This window comes from Melospiza georgiana, unplaced genomic scaffold (genome assembly GCF_028018845.1).
Source record: "Melospiza georgiana isolate bMelGeo1 unplaced genomic scaffold, bMelGeo1.pri scaffold_29, whole genome shotgun sequence".
NCBI classification, from domain to species: Eukaryota; Metazoa; Chordata; class Aves; order Passeriformes; family Passerellidae; genus Melospiza; species Melospiza georgiana.
In genome coordinates, this window is record NW_026652215.1 from 4,912,419 (window position 1) to 4,930,247 (window position 17,829).

Here is a 17,829-nt window from a genome sequence, read left to right on the forward strand (position 1 = left end):
TTCCCTGTGTGTGTGTGTCTGTGTGTATGTGTGTCTGTGTGTGTGTCTGTCTGTGTCTATGTGCTGGTGCTCTCGTGGTTCCTACCCATTGGCACAAGAAACTCTGGGGGAAGGTTGTGTGCAGACCACCTCAGACTGTAACAAAAACTCCCTTTTTTCATTTACTTTGTGGTGGGAATGAACCATTCTGTCTAATAATGATCAGAAAAAATCAGAGCTGTATTTATATAAATTTATCTGGTATTCAATCTTTAACCCTGGGGGGAAAATTGCATTAAAGTTCAATTCCACGTGTCTAATCTTTAACACCTTTGACAAAGTCTGGAGGTGGGATTGGATGCAACTGCTCCCAGTCTCCTCTCTTAGAAGGAATTTGAGAAGTCTAGGGGCCCTGCAGGGGTTTGAGGATCCATGGTGCCTGCAGTACGTAATTTCTCCATCTCATGTCTCAGCAGGAGTTTCTCCAAAAAAGAAATAAAGGTTTTGCCTGAAGCTCCCACTGTGCCCATGACAGGAACCCCTGTGAGTGTCTGGGACATCCCAGCTCTTTGGCAGCCTGGGGACTCCTGGGATGTCACCGTGGAGCCCATGAGTGCCTGTGACAGATCGATGCCTTTGCATCACAAGGTCCCCTGGGATGTCACCATGGAATGGCTGTGACTGCCTCTGACCACAAGGCTCTTTACCATCCCAAGAAAGCCCAGGGAGGTCTCCATGGAGCCCCTGTCTGTGCCTGTGACATTCCAGCTCTGAAAGAGCCTGGAGACTCTTGGAAAGTCCCCACGGAAACCCTCTGAGGGCCTGTGACAAATGTGATCCTTAGCAGGCAACCATCACCAGGACCCTGTTGTTATGGTCAGTTTCCATGGCAACCATCCTCAGCCCCCTGTTGCTATGATCAGTTTCCGTGGCAACCATCCCCAGCCCCCTGTTGCTATGCTCAGTCTCTCGGCAGCTCCATGGAGACCCCATGCCAAGGGTGGTTGCCATGGACACCAGCTCAGGCCTGCAGCCACAGCCCATTGCCATGGCAACCATTGGCCGTCCCATCCCCAGGCTCATGGGATCCCAGAACCACAGAATTGGCTGAGCTGGGAGGGAGCCATCAGGATCCTCCAGTCCAACTGCTGGCCCTGCCCAGAACACCCCAACAATGCCAGCCTGGGCCTGGCAGCGCTGTCCAAACGCTGCTGGAGCTCAGAGAGCCCTGGAGCTGGGACCCTTCCCTGGGGAGCCTGGGCAGGGCCCCAGCAGCCTCTGGGCAAAAACCTTTTCCTGACATCCAACCGGAGCCTGCCCTGACTCAGCTGCAGCCGTTCCCTCCACTCCTGTCCCTGGGTCCCAGAGGGAAGAGGTTCCCACAGCCCCAGCCAGGGACCCGCTCCCAAGGCTGCTGCCATGGCCACCAGGGCTGGGACCAGCTGGGATGCTCGGTTTCCAGGGGCCAGGGTTCAGGAATGGGATTCCCCAATTTCCTGCTCTTGCTAAAACCGCGCTGCCCTCACTGCCCTCCCACCTCCCATGGAAACCACAAAGGCAAAGATCCCGGTCTGGGATAAGAACAATTTTTTGGGAACAACAATGATATAAGGAACGAATGGAACAGAAACAATATTGATAACAGAGTGTATAAATAAAACTGTTTACAGGGAAAACTAAAACACAACTTACTGGGTCTGCCTTGCCACGTATTTCCTCCTGCCTGGAAAGCACACCCTTCTCCTCAGGGACAGAGAGAGAGACAGAGAGAGTGTCCCTTTCCTGTCCCTGGCAATGACCTGAGGTGGGAGTGAATGTAATGACACAGTCATGGCAAGACCCTCATGTTCTTCCATCCCACATCATGTCATTGGCAGAGGCAGGAAAAGGGACAGGTGTCTTCCTAGCATGGATCCAAAGAAAAATGGATCACCAGGGCTCTTCCCAACATGGATCCTCCAACTATGGATGAAGCTAGGGCAGTGCACAAAAGTCCTCCTGCATTGGGGCATTGGCAGAGCTTCCATTACAGGTGCCTCTGTTGGTGTCTGGTAAAGAAAGAGATCTGGGTGAAGCTTTTCCCACACTGGGGACACTCGTAGGGCCTCTCCCCGGTGTGGATGTGCCGGTGGGTGATGAGGGTGAAGTTGCGCTTGAAGCCCTTTCCACAGTCAGGGCATTGGAAGGGCCTCTCATCGGTGTGAATCTGCTGGTGCTGGAGGAGACTGGAGCTGGTGTGAAACCTCTTCTCACACTGGGGACACTCGTAGGGCCTCTCCCTCTCCCCAGTGTGGATGTGCCGGTGCCTGATGAGGTTGGAGTTGTGCTTGAAGCCCTTCCCGCACTCAGGGCAGCGCAAGGGCCTCTCATCCGTGTGAATCCGCTTATGCCGGAGGAGACTGGAGCTGCTCTGAAACCTCTTCTGACACTGGGGACACTTGTAGAGCCTCTCCCCTGTGTGGATGCGTTGGTGTATGACAAGGGCAGAGCTGGAGCTGAAGCCCTTCCCACATTCCCCACACTCATAGGGCCATTCCCCAGCATGGATCCTCTGGTGGCTGATCAGGGTGCTGCTCTGCCTGAAGCTCTTCCCACACTCCAAGTACTTGTGGGGCTTCTGCCCATCATGAAGCTGCCCATGGACTACCAGCTCCGAATTCTGGCTGAAGCTCTGTCCACCTTCCTGGCTCAGGGTGGGTCTTTCCTCCTCAGAGAACCCTGGGCTGGGTTTGGAGCCCCTCCTCCTCATGGGGGATCTCCACGGCTTTTCCTCCCTATTGGATCCTTTTCCCATGGAGCCACTCAAACGGGCCTCTTCCAGGAGGTTGTGCTGTGGGAATTTGTTGTCCCTGATCTTGATCCTCAGCTCCTTCTCTGGTAGAGGAAGGACAAGGACAGGATGGGATTTCCCTCAGTGCAAGAGGGAAGGGGAAGGAGATCCCCCCAGTGCATCCCCAGCAGGATGGCGTTGGCAGCAGGGTTGTCCTGCAGCAAGGGTATTTTCTGGGCTGGGAGATGGAGCAGGAGAGAGGGGGAAAGGGGCACTGACTTCCTCCTCACCTGCCTGGGTGTCCTGGGGCATCCTCATCTGCCTTGAGGTGTCTTCCGCCATCTGGCCAAGTTTTAGGAATGGGATATTCCTAAAACAAGGGAGGAAAACAAGGGATGAGCACAATGAGCTTTGTACTGATTTAAAGGCAAACCTGGGAAAGAGTCTAAGCCAGAATTCCAATTCAGTAACAAAATAAGGATCAAGGCAATGATACAGAAACACTGCCTTAAACCGACAGTCAGGATATAACCTGACACCCTGTTGTTCAGGGTGGTGGCAGCAGTCCCAATAATGGTGGTGCAGTCCTGTTGGAGTGATGAAGGTGATTCTGTCGAAGCAGTGATCCTGTAGAAGGGTCTAGTCTTCCTCTCGAGGTCCAGTGGTGGTTATGGAGGTCTTGTCCTCTGGCAATCCAGTAGGCAAGCTGCTCCTGGTGCAGCAAAGTGTCAGCTTATATCCAGGTAGGAATGCTTGGATCCTCCCCCTGGGCGGAGCATCCCACAACGGGAGGATGGAATTTTATCAGTCCTGCAGTGACACTCAATGGCCCATTCACAGAAGATGTCTCCACTGGAGGGCGTTATCAGGGGTGAGTCATGGAAGAGATAAAGAACACTGCCCCACCTGCTTATAGCAGTTGATGAAGATGGGAATTGAAAACATGCATTTGGTTACATCTTACATTGCAGCCTGAAGCAGTGGGGTAATCCCTGCTCAGGGGGTGAACACCACCCCCCTTACCCAAACAGGCTCAAGTGTAAACCCCCACCCTGGGATGGCCACACACACACAGGGGACAATGTCACACTTTGCCTGCTTCAGGGGAGGTCTCTGTCCCTGTCACTCCCTTGCTCTTCCCCCCTTTTCTCTTTCCATCTCTCTCTCTACCTCACATTTACTGTTCAATAAAATCCACTTTCGGTTTGGTCTTGTTAGCACCTTACTTGGGGCAGAGGCATCTTTCTAAGAATTTTCTTAACCAAATTGCGACATTATTTTGGCACAGTGAGTTCAGGGCACTGTTGTCTGACCCCAAGTGCCTTTGACAACCACATGGCTCCCTCCTCTGAGGAGGCTGTGGTTCTCTCTGGAGGAACTTTTGGAAACTTTGACACAGCTTCCTCAGAGAGACTTATGGGAGAACTGATGAGGAAAACAGCTGTTGAAGGTGGCCAGTGAAAAAGAAAATATTTTGTTGTCTTTCCTTGAAAACTTCACTAAAATCACTGCAGGAAAGGGATCATGTGATACGAGTGAGACTGACAAGGTTCATTCACCCCTAGGTGAGGAACACAAGGGGCTGCTGGAAGTCCCACAAGAAGCCCAGCTCAAGTAGCTCAATTCCCAAATAACTCCTGAGTTCACGCCCTTGGGGGCTTTGCCAAATGTGAGAGTCATTATTCTCTTCGTCCCTGTCACCTTTGTGACAGCTACACAGAACTTCTCCTTCTTTTTAATAATCTGTATTGGGCCAAATTTGCACTATTCTTTAATTGGAACCTGCAAGCAGCTGAGTTGGAGCTGTGCAAGAATTGATCTGACTTGTAATTGACACAGAATTGCTTCTATTTTCACTGTAATCATGTTTGGGATTTGTTTGCATTTACATCATATGTGACTTGTGGGAAAATCAAATATTCATGAAGTGATTTATGCAGAGTAAAGTTTGATTGCTGCCAAGTTTATTTTGCCCAGTGCCCAGGGGATTCTCAAGGGTCTCTGTGCCTCTCACACTGGGGGATTCTTGGGAAGAGTTTGGGGGGGTTGTCCCTGTCACCCCAGGCCATTCCCCAGTGGGTGTCCCTGTCCCTGTCACCCCAGACCATTCCCCAGGGGTCCCCCATCATTCTCACCCCAGGGAATGCCTGGGGGGTCTCCCTCCCTCTCACCCCTGTGCCAGGGGTGTCTCGGGGCAGTCTCTGTCCCTCTCAGCCCAGAGGATGCTCGGGGGTCTCTGTCCCCTCACCCTGGGGGATGCTCGGGGGGTCTCCATCCCTCTGGCCTCAGGCAATGCCTGTGCAGGGCTGGGGACCAGGGGCTCTGTGTCCCTCTCACCGCTGAGGGTGCTCGGGGCTGGGGGGGCTCTCCAACCTTCTCACACCTGGGGAGGCCGGGGGGGTCTCTGTCCCTCTCAGCCCTGCTGTGACCCCACTCAAACATCATTGGGGTCAGAGGGACAGAGACACCCCCAAAGCCCCAGAAGGGCTGAACCTGGGATTTGGTTTGGGACTGAGGATTTAGGAAGGGACTGGAATTAGGGCTGGGGTTGGAGTTGGGGCTGAGATTTGGATTAGAGCTGGGATTGAGGTTAAGGCGAGACATGGGATTGGTTCAGGGCTGGGGTTGGGATTTGGTCTGGGGCTAGTCGAGTCTGGGACTGGGATGAGGTTAAATACAGAACTGTGAGTGTGTCTCAACATGGAGTGAGATTGAGACCAGGATCAGGGTCAGGTTTGGGACTGAGATCACCCAGAGCTGGACAAGGGGGATGTCACTGCAGGATGTCCCTGGCATCATCCCAGCCCTCCTCAGGCACCTGCAAACATGGGGGGCAGCTGGGTGCTCCAAGATCCAGGTGCTCCCACACTGCCCCTCAATACCAGGTGAGCATTCCCTAGGGCAGCCCTGACTGTGACCCTTGGGGCTCTGGGATCAGCCCTCACATCCCTGTGGGAGCATCTAGAGGCAGGGCGAGAGATTTCTGCCCCCCCTCTTCCCTGTGGAAGGATGACGCCCAGCTGCCCTTTTCTTCTGGTGCATCCTCCTCTCCTTCGACAGGGATATTCAGGGACAGGAGTGGAGGGAACGGCTGCAGCTGAGGGGCAGGGTCAGGTTGGACGTCTGGAAAAGGTTTTTGCCCAGAGGCTGCTGGGGCCATGCCCAGGCTCCCCAGGGAAGGGTCCCAGCTCCAGGGCTCTCTGAGCTCCAGCAGCGTTTGGACAGCGCTGCCAGGCCCAGGCTGGCATTGTTGGGGTGTCCTGTGCAGGGCCAGCAGTTGGACTGGAGGATCCTGATGGGTCCCTCCCAGCTCAGCCAATTCTGGGGTTCTGGGATCCCATGAGCCTGGGGATGGGGCTGCCAATGGTTGCCGTGGCAACGGGTCCTGGCTGCAGGCCTGAGCTGGTGTCCATGGCAACCACCCCGGCATGGGGTCTCCATGGAGCTGCCAAGGGACTGACCATAGCAACAGGGAGCTGGTGATGGTTGCCATGGAAACTGACCATAGCAACAGGGTCCTGGTGATGGTTGCCTGCTAAGGGTCAGATTTGTCAGAGGCCTTCAGAGGTGTTCCCTGGGGACTTTCCAAGAGTCTCCAGGCTGTTCCAGAGCTGGAATGTCACAGGCACAGACAGGGGCTCCATGGACACCTGCCAGGCATTTCTGGGGACTGTAAAGGGCCGTGTGGTCAGAGGCAGTCACAGCCATTCCATGGTGACATCCCAGGGGACCTTGGGCTGCAAAGGCACTGATCTGTCACAGGCACTCATGGAGGCTCCATGGTGACATCCCAGGAGTCCCCAGGCTGCCAAAGAGCTGGGATGTCCAAGACACTCACAGGTGTTCCTGTCATGGGCACAGTGGGAGCTTCAGGCAATGTTTACTTGAGAAGCTCCTGTTGGGTCACGAGGTGCAGAAAGGATCCCCAATAGCCCCCACAGATCCCCAAATGTGACTGTTGAATCAGAGATGACACAGACTCAGATCAGAAGGCCAAGGGCTAAAAGCCACCCATTTTTCAATCCTCTTCTTTTATACCTTGGTTTGCTACAGGTGTACCTCATTGGCCCTTCAATCAACACATTTCACATGATTGGCCAATTAAGACAACACCATTCAGTAAACAACTTTACGGAAAAAAGATAACTTATTACAAATATTTTTAGGGTACTTGTTATTGATGTTTGTTTTATGTTGGCCCTTTCTGGGCAGGGGAAACCCTCCAGCAGCAATTCTGTGCCAGGTAAAAGCAGATGCACGGGACTTTTTCAGTCTTCATCTTCCTCTTTATTGTTAGCTTATGTAAAGTTTTGCATTGCTGTCCACATCAGCCTCAGCACGCTGGAAAAGAACCCCAAAATTGCCCCAAAATGTACGGTTTCAAGGTCTTTTAAAGTTGTTTCATACAAGTAACTCTTAAAACATATGTTATTTCGAGTTATCTACCAATAACTCATCCCTTGACTGTCCACATAATCTCTGCACTGTGCTTTCCTTGACGAATCCCTCTCTTCCACCAACACTGTAGAAAATGGAGTAGATGAAGAAGAAGACAGGGACTACACCCCATTTCCTCCATCTTGCTTCCTATCTACACCATACTAAAAATCCCAAAACCGGAATTTCTCACCCAAGTGACATACTATACTGTTATCTATTATTTATTTTACACTTTTGTAAATTCTAATCTAATCCAAAGTCTTGGAAGTCCTTTCCACAGGCAAAGGTGAAAGGCAGTGTTTCTCTGGGGGTCAGAATGCCTCAGAGCAGACAGAGAAATATTCCTTGTGCCCTGGATTCCGACACATTTAACCTAAAAACCTTTAGCCCTTAACATGTGAAGTTACCAAAAAATTTTCCAGGTAAGTAGGATTAGAAGGAGAAGAAATAGAGAACAACAGAAAGACAGAAGATCTACAGAAAGACACGCACATAGGTACCAGCTACTGGGGTTCCAGCATCTCTAACAGAGAAACCCCAGGAAAAGACAGGATCCAGACCATGGGCTGGTGTCGTGCTCTGGCTTTTAACCCCCTGGGCCCTCCTGGGCCCACCCCTGGGGTGGGACTGCCAGTTGCTTGTCCAATCAGAGACAGGGTAGCACCAGATACGAGTGTGTGATTGATTGACAGCTCAGCCAATCAGAGTGGGGAGAGCACAGCATTTGCTCTGTGATTGACAGGTCTGTCAGGCCAGGGTGGGGGGCGGGGCTCTATCCCGCCACAAACCAAGGCCTGACCCTGCCCTGGCCCCACACGGGCGTTCTGAGAATCCCAAGGTGTCTCGGGACATCGATCTCATCCAGCCTCTGACAGCAACCACAGTGACACAATGGAACCTCATGGAACCATAGGTCAGTTGTGACAATGCAGGTCCAAGGACACCACAGTGACACTACAGAACCTCAAAGAATCAAGGGTACTGTTGTGCAAGTCAGGGGCCCTATGGAAGGAAGGGTCCATGATGAAACTGTGGGACTCATAAATAAAAGGAGCCATTGTTTCACAGCGGGGCTGCATGGGGCCAATGGACCCTTGTGGCTCTCTTGGGGCTCCTGAAACCAAGAAACCATTGTGACATTGCCAGACCTCATGGAATCAAGGAGACCATTGTGACAGTGTTAGGACCCATGAAGTCAATGGAACATGGAACAGGTCTGCCTGGTTTGGCCTCCTGGGCGCTGTCTGACAGGTAACCCTGAATTTGACATATCAAGGGCCACTTCCCATCTGACCATGACCCACTGGGGCTCTGTGCTTTTATTTCTGTGGGAAAGAATTGTCTTTCTTGTCTAGGCACTCATGGCCAAAAGTGGGATTCTGCATCTAAAATTCCGTATATCCAAGTGTTACTCCCAGAACAAATCTGCTTGAACAGTCAAGTCTGGCTAGACTCGGCCTCTGATGAATGCCTCTAATCTGCCCCTGCACCACTGGGGCTCAGTTGTTTCCTTCCTTTGGACACCATTGTGACACTGCAGAGGATTGTGGAACCAACAGGCCATGGTGACACTGCAGGCCCTTGTGGAACCTGTTACACTGTAGGAACTTGTGGAACCAAGGGGAACATTGTGACCCTGCAGGGCACCATGGATCCAAGAGGCTTCTGTGACACTGTGGAGTTTGAGGAACCATGGAGACCATTTGGACACTTTGGAGCCTTGTGAAATGCAGGACATCGTAGTGACACTGTAGAACACCATGGATCCAAGGGATCATTGTGACACTGTGGGGCCTCATGGAACCAAGGGACCATTGTGACACTGTGGAGCCTCGTGGAACCAAGGATATCATTGTGGCTCTGTTGGGTGGCATGGTACCAAAAGGCCAGTGTGAAGCAGCAGGGCTTTATGGAACCAAGAGGCCATTGCTGCATTTCAGGGCCTCGTGGAGCCAAAGGGCCATTGTAACCCCGCAGGGCCTCATGGAAGGAAGGAGTCATTGTGACACTATGGGAAGTTGTGGAAACAAGGGAATTATTGTTGCACTACTGGGCCTCAAGGGAATCCAGGGACCATGTTGACACAGAGGGGCTTCATGGAACCCAAAGACCATTAGGATAGTGTGGGGCCTTGTGGAACCATGGAGACTATTAAGATCCTTTTGTAACCATTAAGTACTTGTGTAACCAAGGAGCAATTATGACACCTGAGGGCATCATGGAGGCCAGAGAACCATTGTGGCACTTTGCCTCATGGAAGGAAGGAGCCATTGTGATACTGCTGGGCCCTGTGGAAACAAGGGAACACAAAATAGGTCTGGCTGCCTTGGTCTCCCACCTGACAGGTCTGGCTGACCTTGGAATATGGAAGGCCACTCTCATCCACCCCTAAAACATTCGGGCTCGGGGCTTTCCTTTTTATGGAAAAGAACTGTCCATCTTTTCCTGGTATCCTTGGCCAAAATTTGGATTCCACCTCCAAATTTGTGTGTATCCAAAGATTGCTGCCAGACAAAAGCTGCCAGGACAGACAGGTCTGGCTGGTCTTTAACTCCTGAGTGCCAGCAATCACCTATTTTGAAAACACTGGAAAGGGCTCTGTGCTTTTCCTTGTATGGAAAAAAAATCATCCTTCTCCAGGCACAAATGTATGAAATTAGGATTCCACATTCGTAATTGTGAATATCCACGGGTTGCTCAGAACAAATCTGCCAGGACAGAAAGGTCAGGCTTGCCTTGACCTCTCCTGGCTGCCGTTCATCAGCTCCTGAAACATGGGGCTCCATGGTTTCCTTCCTATGGAGACCAATGTGACATTTGGGAGCCTTGTGAAACGAAGGGGCCATTGTGACATCGAACAGCACCATGGATCCGAGGGACCATTGTGATACTGTAGAGCTTCATGGAACCAAGGACATCATTGTGGCTCTGCTGGGCTGCATGGTCCCAAGAGGCCAGTGCAAATCAGCTATGTGGGAGTTAGCCCAGCTGTAACTCAGAGTGAGTCAGATTTTACCCCGGAAGAACTGGGAGTGAGGTTCTATCTAAGAATCATTTGTTTAATTTAGGATGAGCTTGAGAGTTCCCCCATAAGCCTTTAGTGTTGTTATGCTAAGTTGTCCAAGTTCTATTCCCCTATTGGTTTATTGGCTACTTGTTTCTTCCATATGGTTATTGTTCTAGTTTTCTAGCCCCAAGTGTCTATGTTGTTGCTTCCCCTTTGTCTCAGGTCTTGAGATCCTGCCCCTCGTACTGTGCTTGACTTCTCCATGTTTATTGTTTTTCACCCTGTTATTAAAGTTCTTTTTGGGCAACTCTATCAAACCCACTCCTTTTCATTTTTGCCACCCTCACCCTGAAGCCAGGGAACCAGAGAGGTTTTTTGCAGCCACCCTCACTGTGACATTTGGTGCCCAAAAAGTAACCCTGATGTTCAGGGCTCCCTGTGTCAGTCATGTCAGCTGGGGTTAGCTGATGAATAGGCCAATGCTTCCCGGAAGTCTGGATTGTGCTGCCCGGCAGATTCATCATTGCTTCAAGGAACCTTGGCCAGGATCTGCAGCAACAGCAACGGTTTCACCTGCATAGGATTGCAGGTGGGTTTGGGGAAATGCAAGATATTTATTGCCCATTTTGCCACTGTGTTTTTACAATATGCACCCACGTCCCATAATTGATTTGGTGTGTTCTGGTGGCTCTTACCCATAGGGCAGAGAAAGAGAAAAATGGGCAGCCAGATGTCCAAAGTAGAAAGGAGCATATATGGATGCTTTAATTCTCACTGATCATGACATAATATTTTCAAAGATTTTCAAATAAAATCAATAATGAGATGGATCATTACATATTTTCCCCCCACCTCTGCTGGCAAAATTCATGCCACTGAATTTTGGGAGTCAGTGGGAGTTAAGTTGTACAACCTTTTGATCAAAAGGGACGCCATTGCACCCCTCATGCTCCCCATCTTCCACACCATCTTTGAGACCCTTCACCAGCAAGCAGTGTGTTGAAAACTCAATCCGTTGGTCACTCCTAACTCAGGACCTCCCCTCAAACCTGCCTTTCTCAGATCTTCCCCATTGGTCCAAGATGGCAATGGCCATGCTGTCTTGGAGCATCATGCCCGGGAGAGTTAAGATGGAAGGAGCCCGAATGTGGCTTGGAAGCCCAACCATCCTCCCTCCATCTTGGCTCCTCCACTTCCTGCTCCCACAACCTTCTCTTCTGCCCTGAACGAACCTCCAGACTCCACGCCCACAAATGCAGGTCATGCCCCACTGTCAACCGTTCCATCTTCACCCTGGGTCATGCCTCCAGAACTCCACCCTGGAAGTCCACCATCCTAAATCAAGGCCCTTCCTCCCCAACACCTGACAAAATGGCAGTGCCCTTTGCCTCACCCTCTGGCAACAATATAACCCCCATGGTCAAAGATACTAAGCCCAACCGTCACACTATTTCTAACCCAAATGTTTCTGCTCCAAGTTATTCTTCCTCCCCAGAAGACAGTTTGGATTCCACAGAGCCACCTCACCCCTCAACCCCAGAAGATCCCTCGGAAAAGAAGAAGACAGGCAAATAGTCTCGAAATTCCTCATTGCCCCGTATGTTATGAAAGAAGGGGGCAGAATCCCAGGTATCAGCCATTGGTTTATGGGGAAATCAAGGAGCTATATAGGGCAGCTAAAGACCATAGGAGGGACTTTCCTTCTTTTAATAGCCTAATGAGGGCCATGTTTACAGCACAAATCTTAACTCCCTATGATTTAAAATATTATGACCATGTTGTTGTCACCTACAGAATACACCCTGTGGGAAGGGGGATGGAAGTGTTTACTAAATCAATTAATAGAAGACTATGCTAATAACGAGGCAAGGGCAGAATTGACAATCAACCATCTAGCTGGAGAAGGACAGCACAGCCTACTAGATGATCAAGCAGCAGGTATCCCCAGAGAAGTATTGGATGATATCAAAGAGATGGCTTTGCAAGCTTTAATCCAGGTGTTGGATGGTAGCACCCCCAATTTGGACTAGCTTAGGTGGCTGCAGCTAAAGCTTTAGGACAATTAGACAATCTTAAATGCCTGTTAAGTAAGCAAACCAATGCTACCTCCCTCACACTGAGTGGCCTGCTCTCAGACATAGAGACCATCAGACATGCCACCTTGCAGAACAGCGATAGAGTTTTTACTCTGGGCACATGGGCATGGCTGTGTAGACTCTGAGGGATGTGTTGCATGAACCTCTCCAGCCACAGCGAGTCAATCCACAAATAAATTCAGGTACTGCAGGAAGGGTTCCAGAAGCTTCAAGTGGAAAACAAAGACTGGGTCAATAAACTCTTCCAATCCAAGGGACTAAAGGGTTGGATGATGTCAAGCTAAAACAGGATGATTAATTCTCTTAGTGGTTGTTGTTGTATTGTTAACTGTCCCATGTTTGTATGGATGATTTTAGAAAGTCTTACAAAATTCTTTCAGTTCCATCTTTGTTGTAAAACATAAAGGGGGAAGATACCCAGCACAGGCTCCTCATGGACTCCTTGGACGAGAGAATGGGAGGCCGAGATGGCACAAAAACCTCTCAGAGACTCAGTGTGGGAAGGAAAAACCTTAAAGGTACCTAAAAGTATTCTTAAATCCATAAAGTACCTTAAAACCCTAAGTTTCTCAAAGTATTAATGAGCCCTACCGAGTGTCAGTGCAAAGCTCTCAAGGGATTCATTAAAGCAGATAATTGGGGCCATGATTGCACAAACCTCTCACAGAGTCTGTACCAAAAGGGAAAAAAGTACCTTCAAATAACTGAAATACCCTGAAGCATTAATGAGCCCCACTGAGTGTTGTTACTGACAAAGCCTCTCCAGAGACTAATTACAGCAGAAATTTGAAGGCCATGACAGCACAGACCTCTCAGAGACTGTAAGGCAAAAGCCAAACTCAAAGTCCTTTGAAAAACCTGCAGTCCCTGCAGGGAGCATGAAGGAGCCCCCAGGGCATTTCCCGAGGAAGGCTCCATAGGGAGTCCTTACAGCAGATCCTTGAGGCCACAGGGATGTGGGCTAGGGGGGGATGCTGAGGGCAGGACAGTGCTCAGCCTGGCTGGGGCTGTGCCAGGAGGCCCCAGTGCCTCAGGACAAGGTGTCTCCTCATAGCCCTTGGTGGCACAGAACCAAGGCCCCAAGACACCAAGACTTAGCTTCTCTTTGTCCCTACCTGTCATCACTGCCTCCAGTTATGTGATCTGCCTGGGGCCTGGGGACACTTTCTCAGTCGTGAACCTCGGTGGGACCCATTAAAAGTCCAAGAAACTTTGGAGTTGGGTTCTGACTGGAGCTCTGGAGAGGTTTCTTCAGCTCCTTCTCAGGGACTGATGTTCAGGGCCTGAGCACAAAGCCCCAGAGGCTCATTAAAGTCCTTGTGCTGTGTCTGTGCTGCTGAGCTGGGCTGGGCTCCTGGCACAGAGGCAGCTCCTGGTAACCAAGAAGAGCTTCAAAAGCACATTTGTCTTGATGAGCAGCTCTTCTGCCAGCCCAGCAGGGCTGGGGCACTGCCTGCAGCCACCCTGGGCATAGCACAGAGCCACGGAGAGCTTCAATCAGTCAGGGCTGGGAAGGTGCTGAGAAGTGCCTGGGGCAGAATCACTGCCAGCCCGTGGCACAGGAACCTCTGGCTGCAGGACAATGCAGCTGCAGCTCCTGGAGCCATCTCCTAAAGCTGGAACATCCCAATGCCTACAGACTCTGTGAGTACATTCTCTGATTGTCTCTTGTGCAGAGCAGCCAGGGGTGCCCAGGGCTTTCCTGCAGAGCAGGGTCCAGCAGCCCAGGGCACTGTGCTGGGGCAGGGACTCTGCTGCCTGCCAGGGACAGCTCTCAGCCAGCCCTGGCAGCTGCTCCCAGCACTGGGGAACAAGGTCTGGGTGGGAGGAGACAGCTGGTAAGGCTTGGAAGTGTTCTCCTCGTGTGGGGAGGATGCTGCATTGTTCAGGACTGCTCACAGCATGGCATTTAACTGGAGAACATTTCCAAGTAGATTATACATGTAGCACAGCAAGGCAGGGACTGCATAAAAGGGAAAATCCTGATTTATAATCTACTGCACTGTGTTGTTTGGATGGGAAATCACACACAGATATTCATTGATCAGTTCAGAATTTTTTTTTTTCTCAGATCATAGGAAACCAGGCAGTGACGGAAATCACTAAAGGACCTTTTAGAGGCAAAATCAGTGTCACTTTTCCAGCATCCTCAGGTTTGCTCTGACGTCGCCATCAGAGCCTGCAGAGCCAGAGCTGCCCCTGGGCGGTGCCAGAGCTGGGAGGGGTCTGCAGGCCAGATTTGAGCCCCCAGGGCTGGGCTGGGCTCTGACAGCACTGGCAGGGCCCAGCTCTGGGTACAGGGAAGCAGCTGCTGGCAGGGACAGCCCCAGCCAGCAGAGCCCTGGGCAGGCAGAAAGGAGAAAGTGCCCCCAGGCTATGCTGGGATATTTAAAGTCCTCTCCAAGCCCAACTATTCCATGATAATATTTTTTACAGATCCTTATGCCAAGGCATCACAGCAAATGTGCAACAGCAGCTCCATCAGGCACTTCCTCCTGCTGGCATTGGCAGACACGCGGCAGCTGCAGCTCCTGCACTTCTGCCTCTTGCTGGGCATCTCCCTGGCTGCCCTCCTGGGCAACGGCCTCATCATCAGCGCCGTAGCCTGCGGCCACCACCTGCACACGCCCATGTTCTTCTTCCTGCTCAACCTGGCCCTCAGCGACCTGGGCTCCATCTGCACCACTGTCCCCAAAGCCATGCACAATTCCCTCTGGGACACCACGACCATCTCCTACACAGGATGTGCTGCACAGCTCTTTTTCTTTTTGTTCTTCGTCTCAGCAGAGTTTTATCTCCTTACCATCATGTGCTATGACCGCTATGTCTCCATCCGCAAACCCCTGCACTACGGGACCCTCCTGGGCAGCAGAGTTTGTGCCCACATGGCAGCAGCTGCCTGGGCCAGTGCCTTTTTGAATGCTCTCATGCACACAGCCAATACATTTTCTTTGCCCCTGTGCCACGGCAATGCCCTGGGCCAGTTCTTCTGTGAAATCCCACAGATCCTCAAGCTGTCCTGCTCACACTCCAACACACTCAGGGAACTTTGGCTTCTTGTGTTTTCCATCTGTGTAACATTTGGTTGTTTTGTGTTCATTGTTTTCTCCTATGTGCAGATCTTCAGGGCTGTGCTGAGGATCCCATCTGAGCAGGGGCGGCACAAAGCCTTTTCCACCTGCCTCCCTCACCTGGCTGTTATTGTCATTTTTGTCAGCACTGGTATACTTACCTACATAATGCCTTCCTCTATGTCCTTCCCATCTCTGGGTCTGGCACTATCTGTTCTGTACTCAGTGGTGCCTCCAGTCCTGAACCCCCTCATCTACAGCCTGAGGAACCAGGAGCTCAAGGCTGCAGTGTGGAGACTGATGACTAGATGGTTTCAAGAACATTAATCTGTTGGCCAATTTATGCAAATAATTTGTAATAAAAGTCATCTTTGATAATTCTTGCTTGTTTGGTTGTGGTTTATTTTTCTCTCTGTTTTAATTTAATAATATTTTGCACAATGACAATCCCTTGTTTGTGTCATTTCTCATTGTATTCCTCTCCACCTTCCCTGTGGCCACAAACTGTGTGTGTCAATGAGGGGCTCTGCTTTTGGTGGCTTTGAAGGAACTAAAGGATGTTGCAGCAAAGTTTTCTGCAGAGATGCCCTTTTGTTGCCTTCTCTGGAGCTGCAGCAGCCATGTCTGTGTGCAGAGCTGGGGGCAGATCAGTGCTGGCCCAGCAGCAGCAGCACTTGGTGTTGCCAGTGCTGCTGTCGTGGCCCTGCCCCGCTGCCCTGGTGGCCCTGGTGTTGCTGCAGGGCCTGAGTGCTCTCGGGGCCGGGCACAGCCCTGGGGGTGGCAGTGCCGGGGCTGCAGCAGGGACAGGCCATGGGCACTGCAGGGGCAGTGCTGACGCCTCAGCCAAGGGCCTGGGGGCTCCAGGCTCCTTGCGAAGGCTCTCTCAAGAACACACCCAGGCCAATGCTCAGCACAGAAAAGCCCCGTGAGCAGCCCCAAGCTGGTCATGGGCAGGCTTGGGGCAAGCAGCATGGCTGGGGCTCTGCAAGGGCCCTGGAGGAGATGGGAAGGAGCAGCAGAGCAGGGGCTGATCCATCCCCAGTGCACTTCACAGCCCAGGGCAGCATGCCAGAGTGTCCTCATGGAGCTGCCAACAACATCCCCCCTCTGCAGCCCTGGCCTCTCCCCAGCTCACACAGGTGCCCTATCCTTGCAGGCACAGACATGGCAGCACTGGCTCAGCAGCCCCTGTTTGCATTGCACACAGAAGGCAGGAGCATCCCCATGCTGTTGGTGTGGGGACATGAACCTGAGGGAGCACAAATGCCATCAGCCCCTGGGGCCAGCAAGGGATAGAGAACTTGAACACCTTCCCCCATGGCTGGGCCTGAGTCCTGTGGCAGCTGCAGCTGCTGCTGTTCCCTTGCCAGGGGCTGAGGCCATGGGTCCAGTGCCCAGAGCAGCCTGGCCTGAGCAGAGCTGTGGGGCCAGAGCCAGCTGGGCTGGCCTGGGGAGAGGCCCTTGGTGCTGCCCAGAGCTCAGGGCAGCTGGCAGAGCTTGCAGGGAGCTGGGCTGGGCTCTGAGAGCCTGGCCCAGAAACCATCAGTGTCCATCTCGGCCTGGCTGAGCATGCAGGGACAGGACTCAGGCGAGGCCTTGTGGGGCAGGGCCAGCACCTGTGCAAGGCATTGCAAACAGGCAAGTGGCCCAGAGAGAAGGCTGCTCTGTGCCCTTGGTGGCATGAACAGCGCAGGGAGGGGGCCCAGGACATTTGTCAGTGCCAGCCTCTTTTCCTGCTGGTGGATGTGTTCCTGTCACACTGTGACAGGCAGATCCTTTCTCTCCTTCATTGCTCAGGGCTCTTCCTGGGATGGGCACTGGCATGTGGGGATGTGCAATGCCAAGGGCAGGAGCATGAGGTGGCCCCTGCCAGGCTGCTGAGCAGGGACAAGGAGGCATTGAAGCCCCAGTCCTGCAAGGGTTACTTGTCCCCTCATGGCCTCAGGCCCAGGCCCAGCAGCCATGGCCAAAGTGCTGCCCAAGTTGGCTCTGGCAGGGCTGTCTTAGATGCTGCCCATCCCTGTGCCCTGAGCAGCCCAGGCTGTCCCACGGTGTCCCTGCCCTGCGCCTCTGTCCCTGCAGGCTGTCGGCATCCCCCGGCTGCCCCACCTGGCTGGGCCCTTCCTTTGCTGACAGCTCTGCCTCCTGCCTGCCTCTGCCTGCCCACAAAAGGCCTGTGGCTGCTTCAGGCTCCTTCTGGGGGACCTGCTGCACCACAGCCCTGCCCTGGCAGGGATATTCCTTTGTTTGGTGTCCAGTCTGGGCCTCCCCAACTTGGCAATAATTCTTCCTTTCTCCAGATGTTCACTATTATGTCAAAAGGATTCACTATCTCTGATACCACCTTTCAATCCCTCCCTGGGCTCTCCTCTGCTGTCCTCAGTCTCCATCCCACTGAGCACAGAGCTCCTCTGTCCCTATACAGTGGTCAATTGCCTGATGCCAGGAGCACCTGGACAAGAGGGA

General features: G+C 52.2%; 1 protein-coding gene across 1 annotated transcript in view; it reads right to left on the reverse strand.

Moving 5' to 3' along the window:
- Positions 1–2,005: 2,005 nt before the first annotated feature.
- LOC131096396 (zinc finger protein 271-like) overlaps positions 2,006–17,829 on the reverse strand; it is a 459,223-nt gene continuing 443,399 nt past the window's right edge. The window contains exons 5-6 of the mRNA XM_058044736.1: positions 14,192–14,205; positions 2,006–2,575 (exon numbers count right to left, since the gene is read on the reverse strand). Coding sequence (XP_057900719.1) covers positions 2,006–2,575; positions 14,192–14,205 — 584 coding nt within the window. The remainder of the gene's footprint in view (positions 2,576–14,191; positions 14,206–17,829) is intronic.